General features: G+C 44.8%; 1 protein-coding gene across 1 annotated transcript; it reads right to left on the bottom strand.

The window, feature by feature from the left end:
• Window positions 1-10,355: 10,355 nt before the first annotated feature.
• SPC24 (SPC24 component of NDC80 kinetochore complex) lies at window positions 10,356-20,892 on the bottom strand. The gene is made up of 5 exons (XM_038771534.1): window positions 20,706-20,892; window positions 16,884-17,028; window positions 13,215-13,316; window positions 10,625-10,701; window positions 10,356-10,511 (listed from the first exon to the last, which is right to left on the bottom strand). Exons 1-5 carry the CDS (start codon window positions 20,863-20,865, stop codon window positions 10,405-10,407), a joined length of 591 nt encoding a protein of 196 aa, XP_038627462.1. The 5' UTR covers window positions 20,866-20,892; the 3' UTR covers window positions 10,356-10,404.
• Between the last annotated feature and the right edge of the window lie 598 nt (window positions 20,893-21,490).

Here is a 21,490-nt window from a genome sequence, read left to right as displayed (position 1 = left end):
CTGAAGCATGGAGTGAGGTTGAGGGATGGGTATATTTGTATAAGCAATAATGATGATTGTATTTGTTAAGCACTTAATATGTGTCAAGTGCTGTTCTAAGCGCTCAGGTAGATACAAGCTAATCAGGTTGGACACAGTCACTGTCTCACATGGGGCTCACAGTTTTTGTCCCCATTTTACAGTTGAAGTAACTGAGGCACAGAGAAATTAAGTGTCTTGTCCAAGGTCATTCAGCGGACAAGTGGCAGAGCCAGAATTAGAACCCAGCTCCTTCTGACTCCCAGGCCAGTGCTCTATCCACTAGGCCACGCTGCTTTTCCAGTAGTGCCAGGCAGAATGGAGATTGATAAGAGCACATTTGTGGGGTAATCCAGACAAGCCAGCTAATTCTCCCTGGATTGGGACTGAGGACTCTGAGCCCACTTCAGATCTGAGGCTAATTACTGTCCTGTTCTAAACCCACACACGTAAAACTGCATGCTACATCATTTCAGTCTAGAGGAAAATGCCAAGCTTACCGGCTTTGGAAGCAGGGAGGATGGTGGTGTTTCCTACAGTGATGGGAAAGACAGGGAGAGGACAAGATTTGGATGGAAATAGGAGTTCAGTTTTGGACATGAGGTGTCAGTGGCACGTAAATCGAAGTAGAGATGTGCTGAAGGCAGGAGGAAATGCAAGACTACAGAACGAGGTCGGGGATCGAGAGATTGATTTGGGAATCATCCACGTAGATAGAGTGGGATAAGCCGTGAGAGTGAATGAGTTCTCCAAGGGAGTGGATGTAGAGGGAGAATAGAGGAACGCATGCACACACGCTCAATCTGATTTGATGTATTTCCAACCTTTCCTAGGCAACTACCTCACCCAGAGGAGGAAGTGAGTTCAGCAACCCGGGGTGGGGGGGGGGGGTCCAGTAGTGTCACATCCTGCCCCTCCCTGCTGATCCCATGTTCTTCCCCACCCCTTCCAGACAGGCCTCTCCCTGTTCCAGACTGAGGGGCGTGATGGGAGGAGCCATAACATCACACCACCGGCTAGAGGGGCGGGACCACTTCAAATGGAATGTGTGGGCCCCGACATACTATAAACGCTGTTGACAGCAGGCAAATCAATCAGTAATATTTCAATTAGTAATATTTACAGGGCACGCGCTGCGTGCAGCACCAAGTACCAAGCACTTGAGAGAGTCGGATAGTTAATAATCATGAAGCCTTCCATCAAAGAGTTCAAAGTGGAGCACGAACTGCTTAAACTGGCTGCTTTCTACATTAGGCAGAGGGGCCCTTTCTGGCTGTTTTTCTCCAGCTGCCATCCCTTGTCTGGGCACAGGGTAGAAATCCCCCAACAGATTACTGTTTTGCTCTTTCTTTTATGGTATTTGTTAAGCGCTTACTATGCGCCAGGGACTGTACTAAGCACTGGGGTAGATACCAGCTAGTCCAATTGGACACAGTCCACGTCTCACATGAGGCTCACCATCTTAATCCCCATTTTACAGATTCATTCATTCAATTGTATTTATTGACCGCTTATTGTGTGCCAAACACTGTACTAAGTGCTTGGGAAAGTACAATACAATAATAAACACATTCCCTGCCCACAGGAACTTGCAGTCTACAGGAGGGAGGCAGAGATCAATACAAATAAATACATTACAGATATGTACATAACTACTGTGGGGCTGGGAAGGAAGAACAAAGGAAGCAAGTCAGGGCAAAGCAGAAGGGAGTGGGAGAAGAGGAAAGCGGGGGCCTAGTCTGGGAAGGCCTCTTGGAGATGTGCCTTCAATAAGGCTTTGAAGCGAGGGGAGAGTTTTGTCGGTCAGATTTGAGGAGGGACGGCGTTCCAGGCCAGAGGCAGGCCGGGCCGGGGGTCAGCGGTAAGATAGCAGAGGAACAGAAGGTTAGCACAAATGAGGGAACTGAGGCATAGAGAAGTTAAGTGACTGCTCCCCTGCCTTCATCATCATCAAAGCGCTTAGTTCAGTGCTCTGCATACAGTAAGCGCTCAATAAATACGATTAAATGAATCAAAGGTATTTACTGATCGCTTACTATGTGCAGAGCACCATACTAAGCGCTTGGGAGAGTACACTACAACCGAGTGGGCAGACACGTTCCCCTATCTGTAATTTCTTTCAATGTCTGTCTCCCGCATGAGACTGTAAATTCCATGTGGACAGGGATCATGTCTACCTATTCTATTGTATCATCCTCTCCCAAGTGCTTAGTGCAGTGCTCTGCATAGGGTAAGCGCTCAGTAAATACCATTGATTGACTGGGGGGACAAGCTGCTTAGTCAGAGCCTGGGGAGCCCTTTAGGCGTGGCATTGTGATCTGGCCTTTTATGAAAGCTAAAGAGGTAGGCGAACCTACTAAGGATGGGGGGGGGGGGGAATATTTGGATAGCGCTGTCATCTGGTAAGGGAAGAGGTTGAGGAGGAGTGGCCGGAAGCACTGGGGATGAACTGTGACTCATGTGTAATACATTTCTGGGCAGGCTTAACCCTTCAGGGGACTTCAACATGAGGTAAGAGTTCCGAGCTAACAACCTCTCTTTTCCTCAGGAAGCCTCAGTCTATCAAATGATGAGCTTGACTGCTGCAGGCTTTGTGCAGCTGAACCCAAGAGAGAGTACTAAGGAATGGTTATAAGGCTTATATGGCTTTTTTTTTGTATTTTTGCCTGTATTCTGTTTTTGTATTTTAATTGTTGCACCTTACCTAATATATCTGTTTGCAATATCCCCTCCCCTCATTATTCTTCGATTGTGAGCCCCTGAGGAGCAAGGGATAGGGGCTAATTTTCAAATTTGTGTTTTTCCCAGTGCTTACTAAAGTGTTTTATATAGTTTTTTTAAATGGTATTCGTTAAGCACTTACTATGTGCCAGGCACTGTATTAAGTGCTGGGGTAGATACAAGTTAATCAGGTTGGACACAGTCCGTATCCCATGTGGGGTTCACAGTCCTAATCCCCATTTTACAGATGAGGTAACTGAGACACGGAGAAGTTAAGTGACTTGCCCAAGGTCACACAGCAGAAGGATCAGGATTAGAGCCCAGGTCCATCTGAATTCCAGGCCCATGGCTCTAAGCCATGCTGCTTAGGTGTTTAACAAATACTATTACTACTCTTGACTCCCCCCTCTCTCAACCCCCCATATTCAGCCTGTTGTCAAATCCTGTTGGTTCTTCCTCCTCAACATTTCTGGAATCCATCCCTTTCTCTTCAGCCAAATGACCACTAAGCTGGTCCAGACACTTGTCAGATCCTGATTTGATCAGCCTCTTCACTTACCTCCCTGCCTCTACCCTCTCCAGTCCATACTTCACACAGCTGCCCAGATCATTTCTCAAAATGTGGTGCTGCACAAAAACCTCCAGTGGTTGCCCATTCCTCTCTGCATCGAGCAGAAACTCCTGATCATCAGCTTGAAGGCACTCCATCAACTCTCTTTATCCACTCTCTTCTCCCACCACACCCCAGCTTTCATCCCTCTCAAGTTAAACTACTCACCGCCCTGCTCTCACCCTCCCTCCTACCTGGAATTCCTAGAGGCCAGGAAGTCATTTTTATGAACTCCCACGACCTACTGTCCCACCTGGAAACTGAGGACTTAAGTTTCAGGTTTCTCTTGCCAACTACAGGGGTGAGGCTTCTGAAAGTTCCTGTGGTTGCAAACACTAAAGGCTTATGAGACAAATGGAGTTAGGGACTCTGCAGCTTCAGGCAGGCTGGGTAAAGTTCAAGAAAGTCTTTGGCAGTCAAAAATAAACATTCTAAACCCAAATTAAATACAGGAATAAAGGAACATAATGTGTAGAAATAATCTTTACTTACCTTGAATTGGCACACTAGCTTTTTCCTTAGAGGTCATGTTTAGGTCAAGAATGAAAAAAAATCATAACATTGGGGAAAAAAAGATCTGCAACTTATTCTTGAAGATATGAAGCAAAAGGTAAGCATAAGGATGAGGTGGTTTGAAAGGGCAGATGGCAGGCTGACGGACAATCACAGAAAACCATAGTTCCTGAAAATGGTAAATTTATGGTACAGCATTTTCAGGCAAAAAACAATTTTGGGGTAATTATCAGTTCAGGTAAAAATAGGATTTAAATTTTTAAAACCGGGTTTTCTATACCTGCATGGCAAGTGTTTCTCGCTGGCATTTACAAATGGTTTATATAAGCTCAGCATCACAACTACTTGTTGACATACACAGCAGTTCCTCCCAAAGGGGCCTCACCTTCTTCCATACCCCCAAACTCCCAGGGAAGGGGTGGGGGGAGAGTGGGGGGAAGAGTCAGCCTGCTCCTGGTTCCTCACTCTCGCTTGGCTCCGACCCTCACCTTCTCTGTTACAGAGTTACAATATAACTCTATTGAATTGTATTCTTCCAAGTATTTGCTTGCACTCAAATGCATGCTTAATAAATACCATCGATTGATTGATTCTCTTTTTGAAGCCCAAGTCACCTGACTCTTCCACACACTACAATTACTAGTGGCCAGCATCTCCAGCCCTCTGGCTTCACCTCCAATTTTCTAAGCAATTTCAACACCTCCTCCTTCTCACTGATCCTTGGGGGCTTCAAAATCCATGTGGTGATTCTTCTTCCCCCTCACCAAGCCACCTGCTTCCTCTCACTCCTCAATTCTGGAAACCACCTGCTCCACCCCACCTCACCAACTTGGACACTAGATCTTATCATCACTAGTCACTGTATCATCTCTAACCTCACCAACTCTGAAATCCCACTCTCCAACCACAAACTCCTAAACTGCCTTCTCTCTCACACATTCCCTCCCTTCAAAATTGTTTTTTTTCTGCAAACCAGAGGCCCCCAAAGCACTTAGATATCTATTTACATACTTTATTACTCCTTCCCATCTTTAAGTTATGAAAGTATGTCTCCCCCACTGGATTGTAAAGTCCTTGAGTGCAAGGATATTTATTTATATTAATATCAGTCTCCCCATCTAGACTATAAGCTCATTGTGGACAGGGAATGTTTATTCTATTGTACTCTCCCAAGTGCTTAGTACAGTGCTTTGCACACAGTAAGCGCTCAATAAATACGATCAAATGAAAGTTATCATGTCTACTAAATTATTATACTCTCCCAAGGATGGAGTACAGCTGCTCTCTACACAGTAGATCCTTAAACAATATTGATTCATTGCAAAATTAAGGCAACCTAGATTTATGTAGGGCATCTGACTCATGCCAGTACTAAATTTAACATCCAAATCTTGGTTTTGAGGTGACAACTCTATACTGGAACCAGTATGAGGGCATTCAAATTAGATCAGCAAAAATTATGAAATCTCCAGATACTTTTCAGAGAGGGAAGAAGGAAAATCACCCAGAAAAAAAAATTGACTTTTAAAAGGGTCAAATCTTCAAGATTAACAGGCCAAATGAATCAGTCAGAGATACTGACAAATTATTACACAAACATATTAAATTGAATTACTCCCCCCCTTCAAAGCCTTATTGAAGGCACATCTCCAAGAGGCCTTCCCTGAGCCCACTTTTCCTCTTCTTCCACTCCCTTCTGCATCACCCTGACTTGCTCCCTTTATTCATCCCCCCTCCCAGCCCTACAGCACTTATGTACATATCTTTAATTTAGTTTTTATAAATGTCAGTCTCTCCCTCTAGACTGTAAGCTCACTGTGGACAGAGAATGGGTCTGTTACATTGTACTCTCCCAAACGCTAGGACAGTGCTGGGCACACAGTAAGCACTCAATAAATACGACTGACTGGTAGAATTGGGATGGATTGGTAAATCAATTTAGTATTTTTACTATCAACAACGGCAGTTAAAGGAAAACTAAATGAAATCTATTTTTTTCCTGGTAAAATACTAAAAATCCGTATCTGATGCATATTACAGCATAGCAAAAATTAAGGGTGGCTACTCAGAGCATGGCTCAGTGGAAAGAGCACGGGCTTTGGAGTCAGAGGTCATGGGTTCGGTTCAAATCCCCACTCCGCCAGTTGTCAGCTGTGTGACTTTGAGCAAGTCACTTAACTTCTCTGGGCCTCAGTTACCTCATCTATAAAATGGGGATTAAGACTGTGAGCCCCCCGTGGGATACCCTGATCACCTTGTAACCTCCCCAGCGCTTAGAACAGTGCTTTGCACATAGTAAGTGCTTAATAAATGCCATCATTATTATTATTATTGAGAAGCAGCATGGCTCAATGGAAAAGAGCACGGGCTTTGGAGTCAGAGGTCATGGGTTCAAATCCCGGCTCTGCCAATTGTCAGCTGTGTGACTTTGGGCAAGTCACTTAACTTCTCTGGGCCTCAGTTACCTCATCTGTAAAATGGGGATGAAGACTGTGAGCCCCACGTGGGACAACCTGATTACCTTGTAACCTCCCCAGCGCTTAGAACAGTGCTTTGCACATAGTAAATGCTTAATAAATGCCATTATTATTATTATGGATGATTTTCTTAAAACGGTGGCAGCGTTTTAAAGAATAGCTTGGTGCTGGGCGCCATCTTCTGGCAGCTAGTGGACAGTACAAGCAACGTAAAGGAGAAATCAGGGAGGTTCCCGATACCGTAAAAGTCGTGTCGTCTCCAATCAACCAATCCTATTTATTGAGCGCCTACCATGCGCAGAGCACTGTACTAAGCGCCTGGGAAGGTACAACAGAATTAACAGATACGTTCCCTGCCCATAACGAGTTTACAGGCTCGAGGGGCATCATCCGCTGGAGTTCTCCCCACACCTTCTTTAAATTTCTCCACCACAGCTTTTAGGTTTTGTTTTATATTTCCTCATTTCCACCCCCGCCGCCCCAACTGAGCCAGCCCCACCTTTTACAAACAGACCAGTTTCACTGAACATATCTCCCAGCTCTGCCACATGTCTGCCATGTGACCTTGGGCAAGTCACTTAACTTCTCTGTGCCACAGTTACCTCATCTGTAAAACGGGGATTAAGACTGTGAGCCCCACGTGGGACAACCTGATTACCTCGTATCTACCCCAGCGCTTAGAACAGTGCTTGACACATAGTAAGCACTTAACAAATACTATAATTATTATTATTACCAATTCTTATACTGTTTTCTACCAAGCACTTAGTGCTCTGTACAAAGTAAGCGCTCAATATGATTGATTGATTGCCAAAGCTGGTCCAGAGCATGAGGTAAGCAGTTGCCTGACGCATTCCCAAGATGACAGCCAGGCAGTCACAATTCCAGATGACTGTGGAACCATCAAAGGTATTTATTGAGTGCTTACTGTGTGCACAGCACTGTATTAAGTGCTTGGGAGAGGACAGTGCAACAGAGTTGGAGACATGTTCCCCGCCAACAGTGAGCTTATGGAGAGGGTAGGGACAGTTCAGTCCATTGTTAATGGAGGGGAGGGTATCAGAGGTGGGTAAGAGGGTGGGGGTCATGGGCAGCTCTAGATGTCTAGTCAGTCAATTGTATTTATTGAGCACTTACTGTGTGCAGAGCACTGTACTAAGCGCTTGGAAGAGTACAATATTAAAGACACATTCCCTGCCCACAGTGAGTTTATAGTCTAGAGGAGGAGACAGACCATATAAATAAATTACAGATATGTACATAAGTGCCGTGGGGCTGAGAGTGGGGGATGAATAAAGGGAGCAAGTCAGGGCGATGCAGAAAAGGAGTTGAAGAAGAGAAGAAGGCTTAGTCAGGGAGGGCCACTGGGAAGAGATGTGTCTTCAATAAGGCTTTGAAGTGTGGGGGAGTAATTGTCTGTTGGATATGAGGAGGGAGGCCAGAGGCAGGATGTGGGAGAGAGATCAGTGGCGAGATAGACGATATCAAGGTACAGTGAGAAGGTTGGCATTAGAGGAGCCAAGTGTACGAGCTGGGTTGTAGAATGAGAGTAGTGAGGTGAGGTAGAAGAGGGCAAGGTGATGGAGGGTTTTAAGACCAATGGTGAGAAGTTTCTATTTGATGTGGAGGTGGATGGGCAACCACTGGAGGTTCTTGAGGAGTGGGGAAACATGGACTGAACGTCGTTGTAGAAAAATGATCCGGGCAACAGAGAGAAGTATGGACTGGAGTTGGGGAGAGTTAAGAGGTTGGGAGGTCAGCAAGGAGGCTCAGCAGTGTAGGGGGTGATGCCATTACTTTGGGCCCCCAAAGGTTTTTCTGCAAGGAGATCAACCAGAGCTAGCTCACCTCCCACTTTGGAGTGGTAGAGGGCTAAGAGGTGGAGCCAAGAGGGGGCTGCAACTAGGTTTTTGGTCCTCATGGGGCAGTGGGATGTCCTCTCCTCCCCACTCTGGGACTCAGAGAAACAGCATGGCCTAGTGGAAAAAGCATGGGCCTGGGTTCTAATCCTAGCTCTGCCACTTGTCTGCAGTGTGACCTTGGGCAAATCACAACTTCTTTGTGCCTCAGTTACCTTATTTGTAAAATAGGGAATACGCTCGAGTCCTATGTGGAACAGGGTCTATGTCCAACACAACTTTCTTGTATCTACCCTAGTTGTTGGTACAGTGCCTGGCACGTAGTAAGCACTCAGCAAATGCCATAAAAAAAGTTAAAGTACCATTAAAAAATGGTTTCCTCAGCTGTAAAATGGGGATTCAATACCTGTTCTCCCTCTCACTTAAGACTGTGAGCCCCATGTGGGACAGGGACTGTGTCCAACCTAATTGTCTTGTACTTACCCCAGTGCTTAGAACAGTGTTTGACACAGTCAGCGCTTAACAAGTACCATAAAACAAGGGAAGGTTTTCCATTCCTACAAGGCTTTTTTTTTTAATGGTATTTAAGCACTTATTATGGAGAAGTAGCATGGCTTAGTGGAAAGAGCACAGGCCTGAGAGTCAGAAGGACTTGGGTTCTAATACCAGCTCCACCACTTGTCTGCTGTGTGACCTTGGGTAAGTCACTTCACTTCTACGTGCCTCATCTGTAAAATGGGGATTAAGAATGTGAGCCCCATGGGGGACAGGGACTGTGTCCAACCTGATTAACTTGTATCTACCCCAGCACTTAGAACAGTGTTTGGTACATAGTAAGCGCTTAACAAGTACCATTATTATTATTATTATTATTATTATTATTATGTGTCAGACACTGTACAAAGTACTGGGTAATCAATCAATTAGCTTGATAAGCTAATCAAGTTGAACAAAGTCCATGTCCTACATGGGGCTCACAGTATCAATCCTCATTTTATAGATGAAGTAACAGGCACAGAGAAGTTAAATGACTTGCCCAAGGTCACTCAGCAGAGACGTGACAGGGCCAGAATTAGAACCCAGGTCCTTCTGACCCCCAGGCCCGTACACTATCCACTGGGCCATGCTGCTTCTCATGAAGTGAGCGAAATATTAATGAAGAGGGTAAAGGCTTTGGGTAAAAAGGGCAGTTTGTGAATTGGTGATTCAGTGGATGAGCATCCTATTAGGAGAAATGGCCAAGAACAAGAGAGCCACTTACTCTGAGTCATGTAGACATCTAGCTTCCTATTTGAAGGGCAACATGTGGTCCAAATTGTCTCCTTTACGGGCTCCCACGTCATCCCAAACCTCTAAGACATGGGTTTGTATTGTATATCTTTTCCAGGTTTGAGGCCAGAGTAGAAGATTCAAGAAGCAAACATATTTAGGGATTAACAAGACAGCTAATAGTCCCTTACTTTTTGCTTTCAAGTCAATGATATCATTTTTTCTTCACAACATCCCTGGGAGGTAGGGAGAAGTGAGTATTATCCACATTGTACAGATGAGGAAACTGTGGTCCAGGGAAGTTAAGAAGCAGCGTGGTCTATTGGAAAGAAAATGAGCCTGGGTTCTAAGCCCTCATTTCCCCTACTCCCTCTCCCTTCTGCATCACCTATGCACTTGTATCTGTACCCTTCAAGGACTTGATATTCACTGCACCCTCAGCCCCACATGTCTTATGTACAGATCCATAATTTATTTTAAATATTCCCTCTATAAGCTCTTTGTGAGCAGGGAATGTGCCTACCAGCTCTGTTGTACTGTTCTCCCTCAAGCGCTTAATACAGTGCTCTGCACAAAATAAGCACTCAATGAATACCACTGATTGACAGACTCCCCCCCACTCTGCCATTTGCCTGCTGGGTGACCTTGGGCAAGTCACTTCTCTGGGCTTCAATTTCCTCATGTGTAAAGTGAGGATTAAAGACCTCCCTTCCCCTTACACTGTGGACTGTGTCCAACTTAATTATCTTATATCTACCCCCTGTACTTAGTACAGTGCTTGACATATAGCAAAGGCTTATCAAATACCATTATTATTAATGTGTTGGCAAAGGTCATGGAGCAGGCCAGTAGATCACACTGCCCTCCAGTCACATCCTGAGCCAATTACTTTGTTAAGCAGCGAAATCCTTTATTCATGACCAATCCCTGAGGCAAGTTACCACTGAGTGTCTATCAAACTCCACAGGTAGTCACTGACAAACTTTTTCGAATGCTGCATGCTGTCAATATGGATGGGATGGGCAATTTCAGGACCATGATGAACTGTAGAGATAGTTAATGAAAATACTTCCATTTATAACTCCTCTCACTCAGAGGCCCCTCTCCATCCTTCCCTCCCTTTCCCACCCCAGGAAAAAGTCTTGGGAAAAGGATACTGCCTTTGATTAGAGTCGATTCGCATTCAAAATCCCACTCAATTTTACTGATTCGGTGGTAAAGCTGAGTCATGTATCTGTAATATAAAAGACAACAGGTTAAGAGATGAAAATGTAATCCAACCACTTATTTATCCTAATCACGTAGCCACTCAAAACCCACGTTCTTCTTCGTAGATGCTGTCGAGTCGTTTCCAAGTCATAGCGACTCTATGGTTCTTTTTCCAGAGAGTTTTCTTGGTAAAAATACAGAAGTGGTTTACCATTGCCTTCTGCGAAGTAAAACGTAAGTCTCTGACATTGTCTCTGATCTACATTTTGATCACTTGATCATCTATCTTTGACTCTTTCCCATGCCGCTGCTGCCCAGCATAGGTGAAGCAACTTTGTCTGACACTTTGGCTTAGACCTTTCCATTCTGGGTAACCCTGACGAGAGAGTCTCTCTCAGTGGCATAGCTCTAAGCTTCATTAGCGTACGCAAACTCTCCTGCCAGGGTAAGACGTTGATTCAGTTAATATTACCCTCTCCAAAACACTGGTCTCTGTGTAAGTAATTTTTCATCAAAATGATTTTAATACCAAAAAAGGGAAAAAACCAAAATTAAAATCCTGAGGCTTCCAAAGAATTATGATATTGTGGCCATACATATTGAAACTACTGGATTCAAAGCTCTCCACCAGGTGTTTGCTCTTTACCTTTGTGCTTTCTTCCATTACACCTCAGCTTGCACTCTTCACTCCTATCTATGCCTTGCTCTGAACTCCCACCTTCAAGATCAGAAAGAGCACAGGCCTGAGAGTCAGAGGATCTGGATTCTAATTCTGGCTCTGCCACTTGTCTGCTGCGTGACCCTGGGCAAGTCGCTTCACTTGTATTTCCCAGTTTCCTCTCCTGTAAAATGGCGATTTCAATGCCTGTTGTCCTTCCTACTTAGAATGGGAACTCTGGTTGGGGGAGGGACTGTGTCAGACCCGAATACCTTGTATGTACCCCAGTGCTTAGTACATAGTACACCTAAATACCACAATTATTACTCAACCCTCCCTTTTCCCTGCATGGAATTCCATTTCCTCTCAAATCTGCCAAACTGTACCCCTTCCCATCTTCAAGGCCCTCCTAAAAACACACCTTCAGGAGGCAAGCTCTAATTAATCGCCACCTTTTGTCAGGTCACCTCCTTGACCCTTAAGTTCCCATTGGTTTATTCCACTTATTTATTCCTATTTTTTGCCTATCAGTTTTTTTGCAAGAAAGTGCATAGTATGGTGCTCTACAGACAGTAAGCATTCAAATACTATTGAGATGTCTTCAAGGGAGCCCTGAAGGTAGGGAAAGACATGGTTTGGCTGATTTGAGAGAGGAGGGAAGGGCTTTTTTGTTTTGTTTTTTATGGTATTTGTTAAGCACGGACTATGTGTCACTCTTCTAAGCGCTGGGGTAGGTACAGGTCAATTAGGTTGGACACAGTCCCTCTCCTGCATGGGGATCACAGTCTACATGGGGTTCACTCAGTATTGTATCTTTTTGAGCACTTATTGTGTGCAGAGGGTGAGTTTTTAACTTTGTCCATCCTACTGCACTACGTATAAGTGTCACTTCTACAACCGGAAAGGATAGCGTCTCTCGGAGCGCCCGCGGTCCCAGCCCCGGGCGAGGCCATCCAGATTGACGGAGGATGGCTTGTGGAAATGGGACACAGAGGTGCCCGGCCTCGGTCAGCTCTTTCCCCATTGGAAGAGGGGATGATTTTGCCACCGGAGGTAGATGTGTAGTGACACCACACTGAGTACATCTGCACTCTTAGCTGTACCCCACTCTGAATTTCCCACCCCTGATCCATTAGAAAAGTGAACCTTAAGCAGTTGCCAATTGGTTGTTTAACTGTATGCTGCTAATGAACTTCAGATAAAGTGACATAATGCAGAAAATGCATTTCTTTTTCACAACCTTCTTGAATTTCACCCAATGTGATAGAAGCCATATACTGTTTCAGTTGTTTATGAACGTCTTTCCCTGGACCCCCTAATTTCCCACTGAAACAATGGTGGACACTGATTTTTTTGGCAGGGGGGATTACATAGGGATTTGCAGGAACAAAAAGATCAGTTTGTATGAAAAATAGTTTCTGATTGCTTTTAACACCTAGGAAAGACATTGTGATTTTTGCGGGTGAAATAGGAGCTTACCAGTAAGTATATAGTATTTCAAAATTACGAAAGCAAAAAAAGCTAGCCTGGAATACAACACCATTAAATAATATTATAAATTATTTATTTATATTAATGTCTGTCTCCCCCTCTAGACTGTAACCTCATTGTGGGCAGGGAACATGTCTGCTAACTCTACTGTATTGTACTCTTCCAAGGGCTTAGTACAGGGCTCTGCATATAGTAAGCCCTCAATAATTGATTTTAAAACAACACTATGGCGCAACAAAGCATGAACACATCCCCTTAACCATGAAAACAATAGTTTGCAAATGCTAATATGAATAACAAGCTCTTTTATGAATACATCTGTAAGCATTGGGAGGGGCTACTGATGTTCACCAGAGACTCGAGAGCAAAGTACACCATGTGGAACTTACACTGTTGAAGGTATCATAGCAGTATCTTCACCTACTTCTTCTTCTAGTCTTTGGATGTCCACCTCCATCTCCTTGAGCTCTTTCAGCTCATTACTTAACATAGTACAACAGAAGTCAAGGACAATTGCTCATTCAAGACTCCACAATGGCACAATGTTTGCCAGGCCTGCGTAATCCCAGCCACCCTGCTCAAGCAAGGTCTTATTCCTTGTTTATTGATTTCTAGAAACAAGACCCACCTAGGAAATATTTTCTCTAAACACTAAAACCTCTCCCATAGAACACCTTCGTAAGAAATTCTATACAGCTTTTCCCTTTCGACCCTGACACAAACTGGATACATTCAAAACTTTTAACCTTAACAGATGTGACTATTCCCTTTCGTCATAATTTTAGTATATCTGAACCTCTCCTTTAGGGGACCCCTTCCCACTTGATTATTTCAAACCTACCGAGACAGTCCTCTCACTGGTTTAGCTCTTACAGAGATTCATTGTCACTTACAGACAGAGATCAAATTCTGCTAAAGGAAACTCTGCTGCCTTTTCCCCTAAAAATTGCAGCTCTCCTTTCCAATTCTTCTCACATTCCCCCTGAGAACCTCCACAACACCACCCTTTCCCCTAGAAACTTCCAGTCTGGAAGTAGAAGTTGAGGAGGAAGGTAATCTGATTTTTTTTGTTGTTGAATTCTTAAGTAAGATTTCTAAAGTGCTCTTTACCCTTTGATTTTTCCTGTCTACAAAGCATGAACTCTCGGGCCTGGGAAAACAAGGGTAAAGTGCTGAATGCTAGTTGGTGTCCTGGTGAGGAAGGAGATTCAAAATGAGGGCATGGGGGGAAAGTTTCCCTCTTCACTCCCTTTAAAAGCCAAATGAAGTAATGGAGTTTGGATACCAGGATCTGGCTCTTAGCAGTGAATGCTCTCAAGTCTCCCTACCTGATGCCCATATCAGTCTAAAGGAGAGGGAGAACTGGGATTTACTTCCCATTTTACAGGATGATGAAATGGAGACACAGCAAAGTCAAGTGACTTACTCAAAGATCTCACAGAAGACAGGAGGCAAAACTGGGATTAGAATCCAGGTCCCCTAACTCCTGAACCCATGCTCTTTCCACTAGGCCACAATCAAACAGTGGTATTTATTGAGCGCTTACTATGTGCAAAGCACTGTACTAAGCAGTTGGGAAAGTACAATACAATAGAGTTGGTAGACACAATCCCTGCCCACAAGTTAATAGTCCAGAGGGGGAAGACAGGCATTAAAGGTTACCGATTGGGGAAATGGCTGAGTGTTAGGATATGGACATAAATGTGGTGGGGCTGAGAGTAGGGTGAATATCAAGTGCTTAAGGAGTACAGCTCCAAGTGTACAGGTGACACAGAAGGGAGGGCAAGTAGGGAAATGAGGGTTTGGACAGGGAAGGCCTCTTGGAGATTATATCGTTGTTGGAGGGGGGCAGTTTGAAGTGGGGGAGAATGATGGTCTGTCATATTATGAAGGAGGAGGGAATTCCAAACTAGAAGGAAGTCGTGGGCAAAGGGGTTGGCAGTGAGATGAGTGAGTAGGTTGGTGTTAGAAGATGGATTGGGTTGTAGTAGTTAAGTGAGGTAAGGTAGGAGGACTTGGGAGATTTAGACTGAATGCTTTTTTTAGAAGAATGATTTGGACGACAGAGTGAAGTATGGACTGGAGAGGGGAGAGACAGGAGGCAAGAAGGTCAGCATGAAGGCTGATGCAGTAGTTGAAGCAGAAAATGATAAGTGTTTGGATCAATGCAGTACAGGTTTTGAAGAGAAACATCTTCTCCAGCCCTGATCGCTCTCCTCCCCTGCAGTCATTTTTTTTCCTCCTGCCCTCAGGGCATCTTGATTTGGATGTCCCACCGACACCTCAAACTTTACATGTCCAAAACAGAACTCCTCATATGCCCTCCTGTCCTCCCTGTGATTTGCTAATCACCGTAGACAGCACCATCATCCTCCCTGTCTCACAAGCCCATAACCTCGGCATTATCCTCAACTCATCTCTCATTCAACCCACACATTCAAATCTTGCCAATTCAACCTTCACAACACCGCTAAAATGCACCCTTTTCTCTCCATCCAAAATGCCACCAAGTTGATCCAAGCATTTATCTTATCCCACCTTGATTACTGCATCAGCCTCCTTGCTGACCTCCCTTGCTTCCTGCCTCTCCCCACTCAAGTCCATACTTCACTCTGCTACCCAGATCATTTTTCTAAAACAACATTCATCCATGTTTCCCCACTCCGAGAACCTCCAATAGTTGCCATCCATCTCCACAAACAGAAACTTCTTACCATTGACTTGAAAGCACTCAATCACCTCTCCCCTTCCTATCTTACGTTGCTGATTTCCAACTACAACCCAGCACATTCATTTGATTCCTCTGTCTCGCACACCGACTCCTTAACCACGTCCTGCCTCTGGCCTGGATCTCCCTCCCCCTTCATATCCAACACACCGTCACTCTCCCCACCTTTAAAACCTTATTAAAGATCACATCTCCTCCGAGAGTTCTTCCCCAATTAAGCCCTCATTTCCCCAATTCCCTCTCTCTTCTGCGTTGATCGTACACTTGGATTTGTACCCTTTATTCATCCTACCCTCAGTCCCACTTATGCACATATCTGTAATTTGTTTTTAATGTCTGTCTCCCCCTCCAGACTATAAGCTCCTTGTGGGCAGGGAACATGTCTACCAGCTCTGTGGTATGGCCTGGAGTGCCCTCCCTCTTCACATCTGCGGGGCTAGCTCACTTCCCCCCTTAAAAGCCCTTCTGAGAGCTCACCTCCTCCAGGCCTTCCCAGACAAACACCCCCACACCTTTCCTCTGCTCTTCCTCCCCTTCCCATCACCCCTACTCCTTCCCTCTGCTCTACCCCCCTCCCCGCCGTACAGCACTTGTGTACTATTTTATAAAGGATGTCTATATATCTATAATTCTATTTATCTATTTTGATGCTATTGATGCCTATCTACTTGTTTTGTTGTCTGTCTCCCCCCGTCTAGACTGTGAGCCTGTTCTTGGGTAGGGATTGTCTCTATTTGTTGCCGAATTGTACTTTCTAAGTGCTTAGTATAGTGCTCTGCATACAGTAAGCGCTCAATAAATACGATTGAATGAATAAATGAACTCTTCCAAATGCTTAGTACAGTGCTCTGCACCCAGCACTCAATAAATATGATTGACTGACTGATTTATTAGAACTAACAGGATTTGGTGACGGAATGAACAGAATACTAACAAGGCTCCATTTCCTACTCTGATAACATTCTGGGAGATGGGAAGCTCTGTGTTCATTTGACTTTACCGCTCTTCCACCTGCACATTCTGCATAAACACTATCCACAAGAGGAGGAAATTTCAAAAGAACTAAAAGTGTGAAAAGCTGGAAGGAATTGTCATGGAGAAAGACTGAGGGATTAGGTACCATACAAAAAAAAACCCCAAACTTGTCTACTGTACATACATACATCTGTTATTACACACACAAACTGCCTCTGCCTTGTCTAAAAGAACCCAGGTGATCAAATTAGGTCTCTCCTGTTTGGCTATACATAGGTTTTGACATATAAGTATTTCTCAAACTGTAGCTCTTTAGTTGTGGCTGCTCCATCTAAACACTTGTTGTAAAGGATATTTGAGCTCGGCTTTCAGACTGGCATTCTTCTCAGTTGCTTCCTGCAACTCCTTTTCAACTTGCTCCATCGTGGAGACAGTACATTGCATCTCTTCTCTTTTATCAAGAAATTTCCTGGCCACACCTTCCTCCAAAGCTAAAGCATCTGCAGACAAGAGGACACTTATGAAAATCAGAGAGAGAAAGAGAGATTCACATTATGAAAATGAGAAAGAAAATCAAATTATTTTTGTTTCCTTCTTTATTGGTAGTGTGCCAGGACTCTAGAACAAATGTATGTTCATCCGTCTGTCCCCCCTACAAAAGGCAGTGGACACTATTTCCCTGAATTTAAAGGCCCCAGATCTCCATTCCTTAGAGAAAAAGCATTCAGAGAAACACTGGGGCCCACCTCAAAACAGGTCACTGAGGGCTTTTGGAGGGGGGCAAGAGAGAGGAAGTGCAGTGAAATGAATCATATTTATTGAGTGCTTACTTTGTGCAGAGCCCTGTACTAAGCACTTGGGAGAGTACATTAGAATTAAGAGACATGTTCCCTACCCACAACAAACTTAGTCTTCAGTCTAAATGATCATAGTTATTTGATAGTGAGAAAATAAGAATATAAATAATGCACTTCTGGAGCCAAACTAATGGACCATCCTGGCTCACGTTCTGTTGCTGCTGCTGGAGACAGAATATCGTAGGGTCGGTCTGATTTATGGTCCATGAGGAAAGAGCACAGGCCTGAGAGTTGAAATAGTGGGTTCCAATCACAGGTCTGCCACTCGCTTCATGACCTTGAGAAGTCACGACTACTCTGGACCTCGGTTTCCTTACCTGTAAAATGGGGATTAAACACCTGTTCTTCCTCCCCTTTAGACTGAGACCCCCAAGTGGGAGACGGACCAGGTCTGATCCAATTAAGCACCAGCACTTAAATATCACTGTTATTAATCTTGAGGCTAGGCATCAATTTCACATGCCTGCTTCCCACTGGCCACGTGGGCTACCTGTAGTTTGTTTTGCATCCCCAAGCCTCAATGGGTGACCCCTATCCTGGTGGTGTGGGATTTGGGAAACAATGCAGTGTTCAACTTTTCCACACCCTTCATGAGTCTGTAAACTTCAATCCAGTTCCCAATTGCCTGGGTCTTTACAAACTGACTTATAATCACCCTTGCCTAAAAAACGTAATTTTCTATTTTCACGCTAAAAACTCAAACTCAAGTGTTGGGAATAAGAAAACTGCAATTTATATGCAAATATGGACAAATGAAAACAACTTCCACTCAGGCTCCTATGCTACTGCAGTTTGATTTGTTTAGGAAGATCAGAGTATCTGGGGTTTGAGTCCTCTTAGCAATGTAGTGAAGACAATTTGCTCCCCCTGCCACCCCCTTCCTAATTTGCACGGATTATTATTTTTTATGGTAATACTAATAATGATGATGGCATTTGTTAAGCTCTTACTATGGGCCAAACACTGTTCTAAGCGCTGGTATTCGTTAAACGTTTATTAAGTGTCCAGCACTAAGCGCTGGGGTAGACACAAGCTAATCAGGTTGGACATAGTCCCTGTCCCACATGGCACTCGCAGTCTAAATAAGAGGGAGCACAGGTTTTGAACCCTCATTTTACAATTGAGGAAACAGACACGGAAAAGTGAAGTAGTTTGCCCAAGGTCACACAGTAGACAACTGGCAAAGCCGGGATTAGAACCCAACACCCAAGTCACATCACCCCAACAGCCACCTTTAGCACTTATGTATATACTTAGAGAAGCAGCACGGCGTAGTGACTAGAGCACTTGTCTGCTGTGTGACCCTGGGCAAGTAACTTCACTTCTCTGTGCCTCAGTTATTTCATCTATAAAATGGGGATTGAGATTGTGAGCCCCACGTGGGACAGGCACCGTGTCCAACTTGATTTGCCTGTGTCCACTCCAGTGCTTAATACAGTACCTAGTGAGTGCATAAATACCATAATTATCATTTTATTACTTCTCTCCCCCAACCCCATCAACACCTTTTTTAATGGTACATTTGTTTGATGTCTATATATCTATAATTCTATTTATTTATATTGATGCCTGTTTACTTGTTTTGATGTCTGTCCCCCCCCCTTCTAGACTGTAAGCCCAGTGTGGGCAGGGAGTGTCTCTCCCTTACAGTGCTCTGCACACAGTAAGCGCTCAATACATACGATTGAATGAATGAATGAAGTGGCAAAGCCAGGATTTTATTGAGCCACTAAATAAATAAACTTATTTATTTCTAGACTGTGAACCCGCTGTTGGGTAGGGACTGTCTTGTACATATCTATTCTATTTATTTTATTAATATGTTTGGTTTTGTTCTCTGTTTCCCCCTTCTAGACTGTGAGCCCACTGTTGGGTAGGGACTGTCTCTATATGTTGCCAACTTGTACTTCCCAAGAGCTTAGTACAGTGCTCTGCACACAGTAAGTGCTCAATAAATACGATTGATTGATTGATTGATTGATTAGAACCCGGGTCCTCCTTACTCCCAGGCCTGATGTCTCCACACTAGGCCACGCTGCTTCTCTACATTCAATTATTTAGATTAGTGGTTGGAAATCCTTTTACGCCTGTCATCCCTTCTCCCCCACCTCCCCGTTAGGGAATATGCCTGGCGGGCTGGGAACGCTTAATAAATGCCATCATTATTATTATTATTATTATTATGTCACTTCTTTGTTTCACACCCCCCAATCGCTGAATACAGTTATCGATTGCACCCCGCGGACGCTCAGTCGATGCTATTACTAGTACTATCAATCAATCAATCAATTGTATTTATTGAGCGCTTACTGTGTGCAGAGCACTGTACTAAGCGCTTGGGAAGTCCAAGTTGGCAACATATAGAGACAGTCCCTACCCAACAGTGGGCTCACAGTCTAAAAGGGGGAGACAGAGAACATCATCATCATCATCAATCGTATTTATTGAGCGCTTACTATGTGCAGAGCACTGTACTAAGCGCTTGGGAAGTCCAAGTTGGCAACATATAGAGACAGTCCCTACCCAACAGTGGGCTCACAGTCTAAAAGGGGGAGACAGAGAACAAAACCAAACATACTAACAAAATCAAATAAATAGAATAGATATGTACTAGAGTAATAAATATGTACAAATATATATACAGGTGCTGTGGGGAAGGGAAGGAGGTAAGATGGGGGGGATGGAGAGGGGGACGAGGAAGGAAGGGACTCAGTCTGGGAAGGCCTCCTGGAGGAGGTGAGCTCTCAGTAGGGCCTTGAATCAATCAATCAATCAATCGTATTTATTGAGCGCTTACTGTGTGCAGAGCACTGTACTAAGCGCTTGGGAAGTACAAATTGGCAACACATAGAGACAGTCCCTACCCAACAGTGGGCTCACAGTCTAAAAGGGGGAGACAGAGAACAGAACCAAACATACCAACAAAATAAAATAAACAGGATAGAAATGCACAAGTGAAATAGAGTAATAAATATGTACAACCATATATACATATATACAGGTGCTGTGGGGAAGGGAAGGAGGTAAGATGGGGGGATGGAGAGGGGGACGAGGGGGAGAGGAAGGAAGGGGCTCAGTGTGGGAAGGCCTCCTGGAGGAGGTGAGCTCTCAGCAGGGCCTTGAAGGGAGGAAGAGAGCGAGCTTGGCGGATGGGCAGAGGGAGGGCATTCCAGGCCCGGGGGATGACGTGGGCCGGGGGTCGATGGCGGGACAGGCGAAGGGAGGAAGAGAGCTAGCTACTACTACTACTACTACTACTACTCGGGCCGGCAGGCGGTGGAGACACAAGCGTCCCAGGCGTCCGGGTCCCCCCGCCCCACCTTTGAGTTTCCGACCAGCGTCGTCTTGGGTCTCCAGCAGTCGGTCCCCTAGCTGTTCCTGTCGTTCCAAGAGCCGCCGCAGCAGGGTCCCGGACCGGTTGGCATGGAGGAACTTGAGCAGCTCCTGGTTCACCTTCTCGAGGTCAGAAAACGCTGCCATGACCGCGGGGAAGCAAACCGGGGCGGTTGAAATCTTAGTAACCGCTCCTCGGGCCCGCTAAAACTCAAAGGCCACGAATCCCCGCCCACCTCTGCGATCCCATTGGCTCGCTGGGGTTACATCGGCCAATCAGGTCTGAGGGAGAAATTGGCTGTCCAATCGCGCCTTTGCCGAGGCGCACGCGTTAAGTGTTGCCACTCGCCGCTGGGGAATTGGGCCGGAGGCGGGGAGCTTCGCCGGGCTGGTGTTTTCCGCTAGGCTTCTTACCTCCTTCCCTTCCCCACAGCACCTGTATATATGTTTGTACATTTTTATTACTCTATTTATTTATTTATTTTACTTGTCCATATCTATTCTATTTATTTTATTTTGTTAGTATGTTTGGTTTTGTTCTCTGTCTCCCCCCTTTTAGACTGTGAGCCCACCGTTGGGTAGGGACTGTCTCTATATGTTGCCAATCTGTACTTCCCAAGCGCTTAGTACAGTGCTCTGCACACAGTAAGCGCTCAATAAATACGATTGATCTTTTAGACTGTGAGCCCACTGTTGGGTAGGGACTGTCTCTATATGTTGCCGACTTGTACTTCCCAAGCGCTTAGTACAGTGCTCTGCACACAGTAAGCGC

This window comes from Tachyglossus aculeatus, chromosome X2 (assembly GCF_015852505.1).
Source record: "Tachyglossus aculeatus isolate mTacAcu1 chromosome X2, mTacAcu1.pri, whole genome shotgun sequence".
NCBI classification, from domain to species: Eukaryota; Metazoa; Chordata; class Mammalia; order Monotremata; family Tachyglossidae; genus Tachyglossus; species Tachyglossus aculeatus.
This window is presented reverse-complemented; position numbering and strand designations above follow the sequence as displayed.